This window comes from Parasteatoda tepidariorum, chromosome 7, assembly GCF_982258835.1.
Source record: "Parasteatoda tepidariorum strain Cologne lab strain chromosome 7, Ptep-v5.0, whole genome shotgun sequence".
Classification (NCBI taxonomy): Eukaryota; Metazoa; Arthropoda; class Arachnida; order Araneae; family Theridiidae; genus Parasteatoda; species Parasteatoda tepidariorum.
The window spans coordinates 62,412,934-62,431,979 of record NC_141761.1 but is presented as its reverse complement, the minus strand read 5'-3'; the positions used below and the strand labels follow the sequence as shown (position 1 = coordinate 62,431,979).

At 26.2% G+C, this 19,046-nt stretch overlaps 1 protein-coding gene across 2 annotated transcripts in view; it reads left to right on the top strand.

Annotated features, from left to right (window-relative positions):
* LOC107451582 (putative RNA-binding protein 46) overlaps nt 1-18,237 on the top strand; it is a 28,773-nt gene extending 10,536 nt beyond the window's left edge. For both annotated transcript variants that reach the window (XM_016067736.4, XM_016067737.4), the window contains 7 exons: nt 1,726-1,906; nt 5,385-5,487; nt 8,470-8,568; nt 8,915-9,035; nt 12,909-13,004; nt 14,971-15,159; nt 18,138-18,237. In XM_016067736.4, coding sequence (XP_015923222.1) covers nt 1,726-1,906; nt 5,385-5,487; nt 8,470-8,568; nt 8,915-9,035; nt 12,909-13,004; nt 14,971-15,159; nt 18,138-18,229 — 881 coding nt within the window. In that variant the 3' untranslated portion in view covers nt 18,230-18,237. The remainder of the gene's footprint in view (nt 1-1,725; nt 1,907-5,384; nt 5,488-8,469; nt 8,569-8,914; nt 9,036-12,908; nt 13,005-14,970; nt 15,160-18,137) is intronic.
* The last annotated feature ends 809 nt before the right edge of the window (nt 18,238-19,046 follow it).

The window sequence follows — 19,046 nt, the reverse complement described above, 5'->3', positions numbered from 1 at the left end:
TAAACTAGGAGGCTTCGCCCCCTGCTCGCTGGCGCTCACCAACCCCCGGAACTGCTTTCACAGTTCATTTCGGATTGCTTCGCAATCCAATGCTCGCTTTGCTCGCTCATTGGATACGTTCTTAACGTCTAGTTTCTGTATACTTTTTTGAATACTGAAGTTCCGAAAACTTTTCACTGTAGAAAATTCTAAACCTGTACATTTCAATATTAATTTGAAATTGCAAACAGTTCACATATTTTTCTTAATCACACTATTCTAAATTTCAGTTGTTGAGAAAAGTAACTGTTGTAAGTTTTGTTTTAAAGTCTTTCCCACCAGAGGACCAAAGCCATGTGTTGTAAAACAATATGAAATAGTAGTCTGCCACTGAACGCCGGATGCAAAGCATCGGCTTTGATGAAGATAATTTTGTATTTTTAATTCTCTGAAGGGCGCCGCCTTAATAATATGGAATCTGTAAAATAAATGTATATATTTTTGATTGTTGATGAAGCCCATCATTTTGTGTTTTCATCAGTGTTCAGAAGCAGAACAACTATAAGTTTTTTATTTTATCACAAAAAAATAAAATGTATAAAAAACAAAGAAAAGAGTAAGAAAATGAGTATAGTCATAGAAAAAGTTAAAATTATAATGTAGTATTTGTCAGTTAAAATAAAACTTTTTGTTTAAGTCATTGCTAACAATTCAAATTTCTCCGAGGCAATTCTAAAGTATAAATTAAGGTAGTATTGTTAAGTTGAAACACAATATATTTAGTTTTGATGTCAACAATACATTTCAATTTTTCACAAAAACGATTGTTTAAATTGTTAAGTTCAATGGCAACAATTCAAATTTTTCTGAGGCTACTCTTAACCTCTAAATATTATTTTTTTATGCACACATTTCTAAATGTCAGTATTCAACCACAAAACAACTTAAAGTCCTCAAATTTAGCATGAAGTTGTGAAATGTAATGAAAGAGGGTCATAGCAATAATGAAAGTAGAAGTAAAGTTAGTACTGTAAAATTAAAACAATATTTTTAATCAATGAGCCAAGTTCTTCAAGAAGCAGTTGCAGAATAAAATTTTTTTATATAAAACATTTTATAGAATTTCTTTAAGAACACAATTGTTAATTTGGGCATTTGGCGATACAACACTTTTAGAATTGAAGGATTTGTTAATATCAGGTATCATTAATTTGATCTAGTTGCGCTTCTATGTCATTTTGATTTATGTTGCTAAGTTAACTTTCAAAAAATTCCATGGCTGGCAACAGCATTTTTATTTTTTTAGTTGTTTATTTTATTTCTTTTAGAATTCGTTATTTTTTTAGCTAAATGTTTTTTAACCTAACAGAATTCTTTGCCGACTGTTTTCTCTATGAATGAAGAAAATAAAGTAAATATTTAACTGTTGTGAAAAGAATCTTATTTAGTTGTACAAAGTACTTCAGCCAAAATTTGGGAGCCACGTAAAAGAATTATATATATTAGATCAGAAACACATCATTAAAAGGCAGAATGCTTTGGTGTTTTCAAAACAAAGCAAACGTTGCCACCGGCGGAAAAGAAATACAGCCAAAATTTGGGAGCCACGTAAGAGAATTATATATAATAGATATTATGCTATATAAATATTTATTCTAAAATTATTTTCATTACAAATACTATTTAAATTTATTGAGTAATTGTTTATTTTAATTCCTTAATGGATCTATTTTATTTCTTTATTAGGTTGTGTATTTGATGGTTGTACACTTGAAGTTACTTGGGCAAAACCTCCTGATGCCCAAAAGCTAAGATCACCATCTGATAAGAGAGATTCACTTCATAGCATCTATAAACATTTAAACTATGATAGTTTGGAAAGCAGTTTTGATCACCTTGGTTTATCTCCTGACTCTATTTTGACCAAGTAATGTTTAAATATTTTTCTCTTTCCAATTCATATACATATATACACACACAGCGGTGCAAAATAATTACGATTCCTTGCTCAAGATAGTGGTTTCACGGTTAGGGATTTTGAGAACTTTCTTAATAAGCTGTATTTGAAATAAGTTTTTTTTAATAAATTTTTTTTTTACCTTAACTACCAATGGTTTTGTTGTTTGCAATTTACCTGTGATGTTTTTCTACTCCTTTTAATAATTCTAAAAACAATAAATAAAAAATTGAAACTACTTGATAGAAATAATAATTAAAAAAAAACTCTCTCCTTTCTAACATGGTATTTTTAGAGTCAGTAAGGTCAAAGGTTAAAGAACTTGCTTGCAGGTGTTTCAAACAAATGATTATGGCTGCTTTATTTTTTATTATTATTTTTTTCAAGTGTGTTTTTTCATTTGATTGTATAATAAGAATTTTTTCTTTGTTTATGCATGGATGAATATTGAAAAAGAAATATTAAAAATGCTCACAGATGTTATTAAATAATTTGTAAAAGCCAAAGTAACACTCAAATTTTGTGGATTGAGTCCACTGTCCGTGTATTTTTGGGATGTAGCTATTCAGATAAGAAGGATAAGGATATTTACAAATATTTGAAGATTCATAAAAAATATGAAGATTCTGTGAATCTGTACTTCTTATTATTGAAGAATTTACTGCCTACTTTTTTTTAGTTGCTATACTTTATTCCTACTAGAAAAAAAAGGAGATTCAAAAATTGATTAAGGTGGTTGGTAGATCCATTAAGCATTATACAATTAAAGTAATTATTAATTATCATATTAATTATTCTACTGTGTACTACTATTTTGGATTTTTTGCTTGTTTCTCATATATCATTGCTGTATCAAAAAGTATTTTAAATTTGGCAAGAAAAAGTCAAAATCATTTTTGCCCTACTCTAAGAACTCATACTTTATCTTCTCTCTTTAAAGAAAAGCAACTAATGAAAACATAGCATTCCAGATATTTGAAATGTTATGAGTAAAAATTTTTAGTTGTTCAAATGAAAAGCTCTAAAAAGACTATGAGGGCTAGTTCTCATTTTTAGCCAAAATATAAAATTTTAATTCAAAGTAATCATAGATAGATTTTTAATCAAGCAATAAATTAAAATGGCTTTTAATTAAGTTATAAACTTTAAGAATTTGTGTTTCTCTCTATTCTTAAAAATTGTATGGGCCACGGATACCAGCATTTTAGGTGTGAAACTTAGTTTTACATTTTGTTTTGCTATGCAAAACACATTGAAATTACTGAGGTGTGTAGAGAAGTGTACAGGAAGAACATATTGAAGTTAAAAAAATTAACATTTGATAATTATTTAAGTTATTAATTATTAAACTTGTTAGAAGAAATGCCATACGAGCCACTCTATGGACTGCAGGAAGGCAATTGCAAAACTAGGCTGGGGTCTGCCTAGGTTTTTCTGAGAGGTACCTATTTTGTGAAAATTTAGACATAATTTGTGAAAGATTAAAAATTATATTAAAAAATCAACACAAAAATATGGATTTATCGTTTCTTAAGGGATACAAAAATAAAATTTTAAGAAAAAGTATTTTGTGAAACTACCGTTTTTCCTTAAATTGAATTTGTGAAACTACCGTTTTTCCTAAAGTTGAATTTGTGAAGGTACCGCTAAACGGTAGTAAATTCGGCCTGGACAGACCCCTGCTAGGTATTTGAAAGTGACATTTGTTTATAACTTCAACATGGAGTTTTGTTTTAAAATTCTGGTTTATTCAAAAATTATTGCAATTTTAAGTGCTTTTTTATGAATTTTTGTCACTTATTTTTGCTTTATGTTAAATTTTACTTTGCTGCTTAAAATCTATAAGAATTAGAAATTTAAAATTTTGAAAGTGTTGAAATATGTACGAGGAGTTCGATGGAATGAAAAAAATTGCAGTTCAATTACCAGTTCGAGAATTATTAACTATTAAACTTAAAGTAAAAGGAAAAACTATATGGGCCAAAATACTCCTCACTGAAATGTAACTACAGAGTTAAATTTTGAAGTGCTATTAGGACCATTTTGAAATTTAAACTTGACTAGAAATTTTTTTAAAATTCATATTTTGCAATTTTTGTTGAAGTGAAGTTTATTTCTCTTGAAATTTACATTTTGTAAGCTCATTGTTGCTGAAGACAACAGAGAAAAAAAATGAATAAATAAATAAGAGAGAAAGATTAGATGTGGCCAAATTTAAATTTTAATATTTACTTTGAAATTTTTAAAAATATAAAAATTGAAAAGTATGAAAATTGTTTTCAAACTGTTAAGTGCTTATACGGACCATTGTTGTATACTGTTAAAAAAAATTACTTCTCATTCATTGTCTTTTTATTGCATTGGACATTCTGTTTTCATTCTAGCATTCTAAGTTTTTTTTTTTTTTTCAAATATATTTGATTATTTTTCAAAAATGAGGAATTTTTCCATTTCTTTGTAATTATCATTATAATAAAATGTTCTCTCTCAAAATTGTAATAATTAAAGATTTTGTAACCAAATGATCTTTTTTATTGACTTTTTTTTACAAAAAAAGCTTTAAGAAGATGAAGAAGGAAGAACGGTTTATGCCAATGAAAGCTGATTCTGAGAAAAAACGAAGTTCTGCATAGGCAGAAACTGTTTACCTACAGGACTGGCCTATCTTTACTATAATAACTTTGATTGTCCATGTTATTGATTTGCCAAAATTTAGTAATTCTGAAAATTCAGCTGATGGCAATTCAATTGTAGCTTTAGTAAAAGAGAAAGAAAAAAAATGATAAGAAGCAATCACGGGGGTTGATGAGAAGCCAACAAGGGGTGGAGCCTTTTAGCAATGCTAAAAAGAGTAATGTTCGATAGCTGTCTCAAATGTTAAAAGAATTATTAACATGTTTATCAATAAATTATTTTACTAGATCAGCATTTACTATGTAAACTCAGATTATTGTGAGTTTTGTTTAAATAATATTTATGATCCATACTTCATATTTTAATAAAAAATATGTTTATATTTAAAACTTTACTTTTAAATTTGAAACTTATTCTACTAGAAGTTCTATTTATTAGATTAACATATTCATTTTTGTTTCGACTATTTCTGAAAAAATAAACACCTAACGGAATGAAAATTGTCCAAAATAAAGTTTGTCTAACTAAATTAATGACTAAATTTATATACATTTTAAAAGTAAGGAGAAAGAAAGATTTTATGATTATGGGCCATTGAATTGTGCTAATTTTTTTTTAGTTATTTCTTGAATTTTAGAAATAAAATCATTTATTTTACAACTGTTTTAAAATTTTATATATTTTAAAACAAGCTTTAATAAAAAAATTTTTTTAAAATTTCTTAAAGGATTTTTTATAATAAAGAGTTATACTTATTTACATGCCTATTTACATAAATAGTTTTTTAATTGTTTTAAAATAAAACTATTTTTAGTTATAATCCTCTTCTTTCGAGAGCCAATTTGAAGTCAAGACTTCCTTTGAGCAGCAATATTCAAAACTTCAAGAGCCCATTTACAGTCACCAGACCTATTCAAGTATGCAAAGTTTTGTTTAATTAAGGCATTCAAAGTGTTAACTTATGTTTGTATTTCTTTTTACTGATATTTTCACAAAAACAGATTGTAAATTAAGTCTTGTTTTACTATTATTCATTTAAAGTTACTATTTAGTTTTGATATAAAATCCACTCACAAATGGTTATATGGTGCATTGTCTCATAATATTTCTCCACTGGTTCACATTTTCTAACTTCATTTCATTGATGCAAACATTTATCTGAACTGATACACACTTCAGTTTTGTGACATTTTCCTTTATTAAGTATATTAACACTTCTACTGCAGACTGCAAATAAGTTATAGGAATTGAATTATTTTAAAAGGTGATTAGAAATTAATGTATTGGTTGATAGTTATGAATAATTAATTATTATCTCTTATTGTTGATTATATTATTCAATATTTAGAATTCCAATATTCTGTATTGTTGATTTATTATTCAATATTCTGAAAACATTCAATATTCAAAATGATGCTTATTTTAAAAAGCTTTTAAGCTATAAAGTTAGCAGTATAATTGGTAAAATTATGGTCAGCATAAGGCAGAGGTCGCCAAAGTGGTCTATATAGACCCCCAGGGGTCTATTTAACATAAGCGAGGGTCGATCTGAGCCAGGTGGTCGATCCGAATCGGAAGGGTCGATTGGGGGTCGAAGAAAAAACAGTTCTTAATACGCAAATCATACATACCTAATTGAGTAGGTATAATGTGTGAATTTTTTTAGAATTGACTTAATATCAGACATCATTTATAACAAACAAATTAAGCGATTCCTATGTGTCTTCTGTGCGAAAAAACTTTTGGAATTGACTACATGAAACCGTCAAAATTGAAAAATCATCTTGATAGGGTTCACTCAGATAAAAAAAAAAAAAAAATAAAGAACTTGAATTTTTCAAAAAACTTAAAGAAAAATTCACATGTCAACCAACTATAAGAAGTTTTATGAGCAGTCTACAGAAGTTGAAACTGAAGGAGGATCAATAGCTTCGTACAAGATTTCGCCTAATATAGCAAAGAGGGGGAAAACCACACGCAATCGCTGAAGACATTGCTATACCTGCAATTAAAGACGTCATTGAGAATGTAATGAAAAAAGACTCCGTTAATGTTTTAAAATCATTGACATTAAGTGCAAATTCTGTAAAACGGCGTATTGACGAAATGACTGAAGAAGTAGAAAATACGGTAGTTTCAGAGCTAAAAAAATTGCAAGTTCTGTATTCAACTTGATGAATCTGTTTTTGGCGTTTCTGCTATTCTTATGGTGCACGTTAGATATTTCAGTAAAATGAAAGGACAAGTCATTGATGAATTTTAATTTGCTAAATATCTTGAAACTGATGGAAAAGGAGAGACAATTTTTGTTTTTCAAGAATATTTGAATATATTATGATATTCCACCTGAAAATATAATAGCGGTAGCCACAGACGGGGCACCTGCTATGGTAGGGGTTTTGCTACATTTCTCAAAGAAAAAGTGCTCGGTATACGTACTATTCATTGTGTGTTGCATAGAAACAACTTAGTAGCAAAATATCTGAGTCCAGAGTTACATAAAGCTTTGCAGTTTTGTATTAAGTGTATCAATCAAATTAAAGCCCAACCTCTTAAATCAAGATTATTTTCCAAACTTTGTGAAGAAAACAACGAGTTATTTAACCAATTACTTCTGCACACAGAAGTTATATGGTGGTCTAGATGTGTATGCTTGCAAAGACTCATAGAGTTATTTGACTCCACGACCGAATTTCTCAGGGAAATAAACCCTGTTCTGAGTGATGAACTCCAAAACAATAAGAACCGTATTTTTTATTTAGCAGACTTATTTGGAAAATTTAATGATGTCCAAACAAAGCTGAAAGGAAAAGATGTAGCAATTATAGAAGTTCAAACAATGCTGTTAGGCTTCCAAGTAAAATTAAATTTACTTAGATCTTCATTGCTACGTAAGGATTATCAGTATTTTTCAAATCTGCGACAGTCAGAAATAAAAGAAGAAGACTTGGAAATATATACAGGTCATCTTCAAAAATTGAGCGATGATTTTAAACTGCGCTTTGTTGATTTGGAAAACATTGACATCCCTGATTGGATTATAAAGCCATTTTCTGCTCAAATTGAAAATATGGACATCGACCTGCAAGCTGCAAGATGAGCTTGCTGAATTATTTAAGGATCTTGAAGCGAAGGCGTTTTTTAAAAATTTATCAATAGACAAATTTTGGACAAATATAAATATAATGCAGAAATATGTAAAACTTTACGAAATAGCTCAGCCATTTATGCTAGCATTTCCAAGTTCTAGTATGGTCAAAGCCAGATTCAGTCATGTAAATTCAATATTAACTAAGTACAGAAATAAATTAATTGTGGAGTTTTGAGGGGATTAGAATTGACCAATTTTTAACCCAATATAGCGAACCTTGCAAAAAAAACACCAGGCACCACATCTCATTAATTAAGAAGCAATAAATCTGTAGTTACTTTACTTATTATTTCTACTTATTTATAATTACTTATTATTTAATAAATATTAAGGTATTTAAACTTCAACATTAATATATTTTTCATAAAACTATTGTTACACAATGTACTATTACTTTAATAAATGTTTAAAATCATAAAATAAATGTACAAACACAGTATCTAATAGAGTTTTATTTTAATTAACAGAAAATTACTTTTATGGGGGTCGATGGAGATTTCGAAAAATTATATAGGGGTTGATGATCAAAAAAGTTTGGCGACCCCTGGCATAAGGCATATAGCCTTTGTGCAATGCTGACAACAGTACCACTATCTTTTTGTTGGTTTTGAAATTGTTAAGACTTACATTACATTATCCTGTTGATTGACAAACTGACTGTTGTTAGGATTACTTTTCTTTAAATAATATTTTTCTGTTAATCGTTTTCTGTATTTTTTTAAAAATTAATTGCGAATATTTTTTTCAGCTTCTGAATTATATTTGCCTCGAAAATGGATGGGGAGAACCAATTTTTAATGTTTCTTGTATTGAAACTGATCCATCAGAGTTATTCTTTGTTTGCTCAGTATGTATTATTTTTATAAATTTTATTAATGATATTCACCAAATAACTCAATGATTAACTTCTATCTGGTTATTTCAACATTTTTAATTTGATATTCTTATTATGTAGGTGTATTTTGCAAAATCAGCATATTAATGTGTTATTATAGATGGGTTTATATGACAAAAATTACTTTTGTAAAACTGATAAATTATAAGATATTTAAACACAAAAATTCTTTTGTTTCATCAAATTTTTTAGTGTATTACATTGAACTGTATAAAAGTGATTTCAAACTCAAATACAGAAATTAAAAATCTTATTTTATATTTTTATTTATTTGATTTATTTACTACAATTCATATAGGTTGTTATCCCAGGATTCACACCAATGGTTCGTAAATTTATGTCTGATAAGGTGTGCCGATCTCCAGAAGAGGCTAAATATAATGGTGCCAGCTATGTTTTGAAAAAACTTAGTATCACTGGTAAAATTCCTATTGCATATTATTTTGTTATTTTACATTTGAATTGAAAGGGATGAATTTTTATTAGGTTTTATCATTTTATTAAGTAAAATACAAATGAAAAAAAAATTATGACACTTTATATTATAGTACAATTTTAATTAACTGGGATCTGATTTGCCCCATCTCAGAAAGAAAGTGAAATGTGGATCGGAGCTGTTGAAATGTGCTTATCTAGTCAATCTTTGGTACAGGCAACTGGTTTTGCTTCCGTTCTGGAATGCTGGCGAGGTGGGACTAGGTGAGATATGATAGGAAATACCTTAATGGGGGAGGGGGTCCTCAAAGAATATGTCTACATTAATAATGATTAATATGTCCTTGCAATATCAGTTTTGTTCAGATTAACATATTTCCACATATTCATTCCATTTTTTCAAATCAAAATTTGCATAAATTAGCTTTACTGGGATATTTTTTTATCTGAGATGTAGCATTTCACGATCATCCTGGTTAATCAAAAGTTTACTTATAACTGATTACTTTTGTTGCCTTAAGTATATACTATTCTTCAAGTTTACCATGTAACCATATTATATTTCATTTCATTTCAACCTTAAATTTTGTTACTATTACAAACTTTTCTTTTTTGTGAAAATCATATCAATTTTTGATTTATACTTAGCTTAATATTTTCTTATAAAAGGCATTTTTAGATTTTATGAAATTATCAATACTATTTAACTGTCAAATATTAATGAATGAAAAAAAAGCATCTTACATTGATCTAAGTGAATATATTTTAATGAAAAGGCAGTGTAAAAAGCTCGAAAAAATATGAGTATATAAATTGATATAATTGTTTTAGAATTATGAGGGCAACTGTTGTGCTATAGTTATATGTTAAATCAAGTAACAAGTTGACACACAGTTCATTTTATGATGCTTTAAGTGTAAATTAATTCCATGAGAGATCTTCATTCTCTGAGCATTAGTTACATTATTTCTGCACTATAATACTAAGGTAAATAGCTAGTTTTTCTGCATCAAAATACCGGTTTTACTTATTTTATTCAATTGGAAAGTAGCGTGTGGCAGAGAAATATATTTGTACTAGTACAATGTTGTCAAGGAACTCTATGCTTGGAGGGTTTATAATATATGTTAACTTTTGCACCTTAAGCAATATTTCTCATTAAAATACTTATTTTTATTATTTAATGGTACACTTTGCTTAAAATGCTCACAAAGAGTAAAAAATATATGCATCAGATTTCCATTTCTTTTAGGATTAATAAGCTTAATTTGCCCATAAAAGATATGTGGGTGACTTTATTGAATGTAATTTCTGTACCCCTAATTTTCTTTTAAGAAATGACAAACAAGTAAAAAGGTTTTAATTTGTACAAAATATAATATTTTTTAAAAATAAAATATGAATAGTTTAATTAAAGAAATGAACTATTTATTTTTATCTATTTGGCAGAAACTATTGTTTTTGTAATTACAGTACCTGTAATTACTGCACTTTTCTGAAATGTACTTAAAGGAGACAGCTGTTACCTAAGGTTTTATGCTTACTGTACTGTTCAAAAAAACTTTTAATATATTTGATTCATTGGGTTCTGTTATTACATGTCTAGTTTCTTTTTTGTAGGATTTTGAACTATAATAAGGAACATCATTATTTGACAATAAGAACCTTGTGAATAAATATAAGAATACAAAATTTTAAAACTTAAAGGCAAATTTATGCCTGTATTTAAATAATCTACTTACAAGCCTTTAGATGGGTATAAATACATTCTATTTTGTGTTCCAACTATATTTGAGTATCAAAGTTTTAAATTTGTTAAATAAAATTAAACAGCTAAGAAAAAAATTTCCCATTTTTATTTATTTATTTTTAAATTTTTAATTAAAAGTTTACTTTAGCATTTTTGTGTTAACTTTTTACTCTTATCAAGAATTGAATGATTTAGGTTATTTGCACAATTGCTTTAAATTATAATTTTAAAAACATTAATATCTGAAATTAGTAATTTTTTTTTGTTAATTTTTGTATAAAAAATTGTGAGTACTAATAAGAATTTGGTTATCTGAAAATATTTTTTAGGTATTATAGAAATTTGCAATTTCAATTTTAATTACTCAGTGAAATTTTTTAATTTTAGATAAATTGTATAAATATTTATATAATTGTATAAATCTGGGAAACCTTCCAAGAGTAGAGTTCTTGGACAGCAATAAAACTTTTCCTCGAGTAAAAAGTTAACTGAAATTTTACTGGGCTGTTTCGATAAAAGGTTTTATTGGTCATAGTAACAAGATATACAGAAAAATGAAATGAGTCATTTAACAAATTCCACTAAGGCCAATTTCACTCATTTTCAAACCATAAACAATTTAAATGAAAAATACAAATTATATTTTAAATTATTATAGAGGGAATGGAGTAGTTTAGAAAAATATATATCTTAAAATTAAAAAAAAGAAAAAAAAATTAAATTAAAGAATTTTTTTTTCAGTTTATGGTCATTACTGTCGAAGCACTCAAAAACATAATTTAAAATAACCAATAAGAGATTTGGTTTTAAATTGCTATGTGTTTGTTTATAAAATGTTGTGGGGGAAAATATAAATAATGCAAAGATGTTTTTGAAATAAAAAATTAAAGATTCTTATGGAAATTGTTGTAGGCAAAAGTTAACATTTTGAGAAAATTACCCATATAGTTTTTTATTATACATCATTTTATTAATTTGAAAAACTTTTTTTAACCCAATAAATTAAAAAACCGAAAATAAAAACTATCATAAGAACTGCGAAATATTAGTAAGACAAACTATATGTTACTTTCCAAAATAATAGCTATCAATATAATTCATGTCTTTTAAGAAAATAGTTTAATTTAAAATAGAGCTTGGGGAGAAAAATTATGTGAAATTTATTTTCATAGTGTCAAGTATCAAGTAAAGTATTTAGATTAGATTTTAGATTATTATTACTAGAAAACTACTCAATGAAATATAGCATGATTAAATAGTCAATGACCTTCACTGAATGAAATATTCTGAAAGTTTGATTTTAACCATTATAGTTTTTATTAAAAAGTGCAATGAAAAAATAGTTATTACCATAATTAGGCTGGTCACAAGACAGGGAAAAGTAAAGGAATTTTATAAATCTGGAAATCTCAAGAAATATAATTTAAGTACTCAAAACATCAGGGAAAGTCAGTATTCACTTTCCGACTTTCCACATTTAAGAAAAAGGATCTTGTAATAATTTTTTATTTTGAATTTTAGTAACAATTGTAAGTGTTAATATATTTTATGTACAAGAATGTCTTAAAATTTATTTATGAAATACCCACTGGTTGCAAAAATCAGTGAAACTTAATTCAAAAAGTTAAAAAAATGTGAATAATGTTTTTTTTCTGAGTATTTGTGATCTACCCTGATAATATAATGAATAAAAAGTTTGCAACACAACCTTGTTTTTAATCTTTAAAATTGCATTTTAAATGTCTTTATTTAAACTAAAATTTAATTTAACTAAAATTTAATTTAAAATTTTCCTGGATAAAAAAAAATTCATTTTGGTTTTATTTAAAAAAAATTCATAATGATTTCAGTATATTTGATTCTAGAGTTTTCTGTTATAGAGTCTGGAATAACTGAACTATTTGATGTAATTTCATTTTGAAACTTTTTAAAAATGAAGTTTCCAATACTTTAAATAGCCATTCTTCGCCATATATATTATCAAATTCTAAAGTTTATAGCTAATTTTACCAGTCACTATTATTAGCTAAATCTGCATTGCTTATAAATTTTTTTTAAACAAAAATGTATGTATGTTCACAATAATATGCATTATTTTTTTTAAAAGATATTGATGGTCCAGTTGTTCCTCCTTCACCAAGTGCTTCAAATTCTTTTTCAAAGAATTATTCTATGGGAAGTGGTTTGTTTTCTGGAAAATCAAGTAAATATATTTAAAATAATTGATTGAATTTTTTCACTTTGTAAGTTTATTATTTTATAATGGAATCTATAACTTTATCATAAAAGATTATTCTATTATCATATATTCTATTAAAGCAAACCAGAGTGGTCTGATTTCTAAACTGGATAAATGCCATCCAGAATTTTAATTTATTTTTAAAAGACAATGGATTTTCAAAATCAAAAACTGTAATTTTTATTCGATCATTTTGAAATTTTAACAAAGTATTTGTATCATTAATGCCAATGTTGACAAAATTTTTCCTTAAAGTAACTGATTTTAAAGCTATTTTTTAAATTTTTTTCCTAATTTTTCATAGTTAAAAAATACTTTGTGAGTTTAAGTTTTTAACTTTTTACCAAAATACTATTTTCTATCCATACACTAGAACCTTGGTCGATCGCTTCTCATGGGACTATTCATTATGAATGATAGATACAGGGAATGCAGGTTAACATACATTAAGTATTGACTTGAAAATGTATCTGAAGCAATAAATTAATGGACTTGAAAATTAATAAGTTTACTATAAGTATAAAAAAAATTATTGAAAAATATTTTGTCCATTATGCAAAAACATTTATGATGAAAACATATGAACACATTTATTTGTTTAAATATTTCTAATGCACATACTCATATAAATACAGAATATTGCTCTTTCTCCCTCTTCTGTAAATGTTGGCACTAGCTGTGGTTTCGTTTTTACTTTCTCATAGTATCACTCTGCGCTACTTGAGATTTGCAATTTTTTCTTAAACTGACAACACCACACCACAAGTCTCAACATTTTCACAAAACTGTAACAAATCCTTATATTTTCTTCATCATTAACATTAGGAATTACTATTTTCCTTCTCAAAGCAAAAGAATTTTGATATTTTTAATATGCCATCAGAATTTCTGAAGATGCTAGAATTTTCTGGTTTTAAAAGCTATCTAAATGGATTTTTATTCACATTATAAGAATAGCATTTGTAACGAAACCATTAAAACACGAAGGCACATATGGTAACAATGTATCAAGGTTCGACTTTATTTTAATAGACTTAAGCGGTTTTGGTAACCATAAAAATATAAAACTTATGTAAGGGTTAAATTTTCCCATTTCAGCCAAGAAATGCATTGTCTATTTATAAAATAAGTATATTTCTTACGTTCCAATAAGAGACAAAAGTATTAAATAAACCATATCAAACAGCCGTATTATAATAAACTTATGTAGTTTTCAGTAATCAATTTATTATTTACCTAATTTTTTACTTGCCTTTTAAGGAATAAAGTAATTTTTCTGAAGTCTAGAAAATATTGTTCTTCTTAAAAAAATCTTTTCACTATAATTAAGGAGACAAATGATATCAAAGGAAAACAAACACTAAATAGTAATAACTGTCTATTTTAAATTATATAGGATTGTAAGTAATAGATTTTGCAGTAGGAAACTTTTTATACATATGTTTTAAATTCAAAATGTTACAGATTGAAATTATAAGAATAATTTTTAGTGGTAAGTAATAATTTTCTTTATTTTTATAAATAATCTTACATCAAAATTACTTTGCTTTCAATTTTTATTTATTAATGAAATTTTGTTTGGTTATTATATGATCACCCATCTTTTACTTTTGTCAACTTTGTTATGGAACTCTATTAAAATCTGCTTTATGCGGAGGGGAAAAAATAAATGTACTTGTTTTTGAAAGAAAGGTTCTTTTAAATTTGAGAAATATATCAGAATTTCAAGCAGTGGGCAGGAATAAATGCTTAAGTTTAAGGAATGCAGGCCTTTAAGGTACACATTTAGACATTTTGAAATTGATTTGTTTGTAAGTAATATCTGTTTCTTCCATGGAAATCAATTGCTCTATTCAAAACAAGCATTTGTTGTTTTTGTATTCAAAAAAAATTGCTTTCATTCATTCTTCATTGAAATTTTGTCCCACAGTTGGTAATTTGGACTTTTGTTCTCCGCAAAAAAGTTCTCCTATTCAACCCTTTAAGACACAAGGACAATTCTCATCTTTTTTGAATGAAAGAGGGCAGGGTGATGGATTTATGAATGCTGCTCAGTCTTTAGACGGGAATGCCTTTGATGATTTAGAAAATTGTCCCCCTCTGTTGGATCCTAATACTCGTAAGTTTATTTATTTATCATTATTTTTTTGGTTTACTGGATTAGCTTTATTTTAAATGCATATAGTATTCATTATATTTTTATAAACTTAAAATTAATTATTATTAAGTTATTTACTAAGACAAAGTTTTTAGTTTAGTTAATTTAGTTCAAGCAATGATAATTCTTTTCGAAAATGTGAACTTTCTTTCACTAAATGGTTATTTGCTCTTTATGATGGTTAATGCCTCCCTTTCCCCTTGTTTATCTCTTACTAACAAAATGAATGGTGATATCTGATGTAATTAATGGGTTTGATACAACTACTAGACCCTATTTTTTTCGGCTTTTCTTTTACAGTTGGTCAGTATTTTTGCTGACAAAGCTCTGACACTGGTATTATTATATATTTATATCAAGCAATTCCAAGAATGTCCTAGCTCAGTTGGTTAAAGAGTTGTGCTAATAACAAGAAGGTTATGGATTTGATCCTGCCATAAGTCAGTATTGCAATTTTAAATATAATGTCTGACCCAACTAATTGTTTTATTGATAGAAATACTAGACCTTATTTTCTTCAGCTTTCTGTTACTGTTGATCAGTATTTTTGCTGACAAAGTTCTGATATAGTCATTATTATGCATTTATATTAACCAATTGCAAGCACGTCTCATTAACTCAGTAACTTTGTGTTAATTACAGAAAGGTCGTGGGTTCGATCCTAGGCCAGTAATATTGTGATCACAGTTCATAATTGTTGATGTTCATTATTGTTCATTTATGCAATATTTTAATAATGACTAATAATTATAATAGTAATAATTTTTATTATTGGTATTTGTAAAACAATAATAATTTGTAGCAATAATTATCTAGATAAAAAGATTTATTTAACCTTTTATTTCTATTTAACACGGTTGGTTTCACTATGGATAAACCAATGCATCTCACCTCAAATTGCAGTTTACTGTAGGTAACAAATTTACAAAGATGAGAAAATTTTAGGAAAAATAAAATACAATTTTTTTTAATGCTAAACAAAAAAGTTGGAAATAAAGTAATTTAAAAACTTAAAATCATTTGAAAAAACTTTTCTATTGTTCTGCTAGTAAAAGTAAGAAATAAGAGTGTAACTTGTAAAAATTAAGTTGATATAGTCGCAGTGATAATTTTCCAGATGTATGTTCATTTTTATGAATTTACCTTAAAATATGTTGTAAGAATTTCTTATAAAATATTTAAAGAAAGCTGTTAAAAAGTCAGCAGTTTTTGCTTAATAATAGTAACGTCAAATAAACTACCGAATTTGCATTTTATAAAAAGTTTTGAAAGAAATTATTGCAGCACATTTTAAGATAAACTTTTTCTGAAATGAACTTAATATAACTGTTTTTATTTGTTGGTGGCTCGAGAAGATATAAAAAAATTAAAAAACAAATTTCTGTTAAATTGCTATTTTTTTATATTTTTCTAGCTTTTTAAGACATTGCAAAATTTTAAAAATAAATAAATATATAAATTAAAAAAAAGAAATAGACTTCATTTTATACGAATAAAAATTGCAAATTGTAGTGCTTTCAATTTGAAAACTTTCTCCTCTTACATAAATTCATAAATTTATGTGATTTTCAAAGTATGAATTTTGAAATTTTTTAACTTAAATTAGCAAATAAAATTATAAAATTGAAATTTTTATACAAGAAATAATAATTTAAGATAACATTTATTTATTGTCATATAATATTTCCATTTATTTATTTTAATAATATGTTTTAAAAGTTTTATATCATTGTAAATAATGTTCTGCTAAACTATTAAAATTAGTTTTTCACAAAATGATGTACCAATTTCGAAATAGAAAATTAAAAATAGTTTTGAAGATATTTTATTGACCTTGACAACAAAAATAAACAGCATATCAGGCACTTCTTATCTTTCATAAAAGCATTTTGTGAAAGAAATTTCTTAGTTAGCAATTTAACATCAAGAATATAAATTTTAAAATTGATATTACAACCTAGAGTTCTAATTATGTTTTCAATAAGAATAAGAAACTTAAAAATTTCTTTGATTCCTTTAAAATACAATTTCTTGTTTATGTTAACAAAACAAAATAAATGTATAAAAAATTCTATAAATTAAAAGTTTTGCTTAAAAGTTCTACACTTTTGCCTTTCATAATAATTTTAAGTCCATCTAAAATGTAGAATATTAGCCCATAATTGGCCTGGTGAGTCATGGAGATTAAAAGCTCCATATTTAAAATATAAATGAATAAGTAGAAAAATAATAATTAAAAAAATACATTATATTACAATGAAAACAACTTGTTCTTTTGTTATTGAATTTACAGAAAAAAAAGAAAAAAGATGTATTTTTCTCTCTTGAATTACCAACCTAAACCTAAATGCTAATTAATAAGTTAAGAAAATTCTTAGTAAGTATGGAAAATATTTATTTTTATTATGTATAATTCTATGTGTTACATATCCTTGATCCAGCAATTTTTAAAAATTTTATGTGACATTCTCTGTCACACTTTTTTGCCAAGTTCGTTAGGGTGTGATTTTAAAAAAAAAAATCTGTGTTCAAAAATTCAAAATTTCAAACTCTTTAATGCTGAAAAACTGCTTTGTCAACTAACAATCATTTGAATGATTAAAGTTTTGAAAAATCTTTCATTGGCACTTTTCAAATTGTCCGGTCAAGAGCCAAAGTAGCTGTAAATTCATTCATTTGAACAAAATAAATGAGAGATTTGGTTTAATTAATCTTTTTATTATTTTTTTCTTTCTGTTTCATAAGTTTATTTCTACTTTGGTGATTCCTTCAGTGGCTGATCAGCTCACTTCAGGAATATTTTCAGCTTTATCCAAGTCTTTTAGTTTTTATCCAAGTCTTTTGTGTTGATTTTGTCTTTAATTGTTATGAGATAAGTTATTGCAGTACTAAAAAGAATTAAATGTATGTGATTAAGATTGTAATTTTTTTTTCTTTAGCAATTGAGCCTAATAGTATTCTTGGATTGCTAGCATCTGTAGCTGCTGCCTCGAATGTGGATCTTCCTATTTTCAACAAGCCTAAGCTCTGAAGATCTTTGTTGAATTTATTGATAAGAATTTCGTATATATCTTGATTTCTTTTTCTTTTTGTTATACTTAAAATAATTCATGATATTTTATGTGATGCTGAATACTTTTTGATTGATAAGAAATTATTTAGTTGCCTCAAAGATATAGCCAAAATTATAAATTTTCTACTTACTGTTAAAGAGCCTTTAACATTTACTTTATATTTGAAGACTTTGAGTTCAACAAATTTGTTAATGAGTTTTATATGAAGTGAATTTATAAATCACTTTTTACTATTTTGCTGATATATATATATAGTTTTTTGAAGTAGCGTTACTTGAAAACCATAACTGGAGAAATTGTTAAATTACTATACCAAATTCTTATTTTCAAAAATGTAATATTTCATTTAACATTTTTTTCTAATAATTGTTACTTACTTAATATGCTTTGAAAACCTTTTTTTGATAATATACTAATGAGGTATTGGTATTCAAAGAAAATTGTTGAAAGCATCAGATCCATTCATCAAAATCTTAGTTAATTATTTTTTTTGTTACTCTTTTTAAATATAATCAAAATTGTGTTCTCAGTTTCTGCACTAAATTTTTTTATAATGTTGAGCTAATAAATGGTAAAAGAAATTGTCTTTAAAATCCCTGTTAAGAACACTAGTTGAGTAATAATATTATTATTGTAATTTAAACAAAAATATTAAAATTCTTTGAATTTTTTTCTAAATTTTAGTATTGTACTGTATTTAAAATATGTACTTGTTTATTAACAGATTAATTTTTGCAGTCATAAATTTAGTATTGATCAAGTTATTTAGAACAA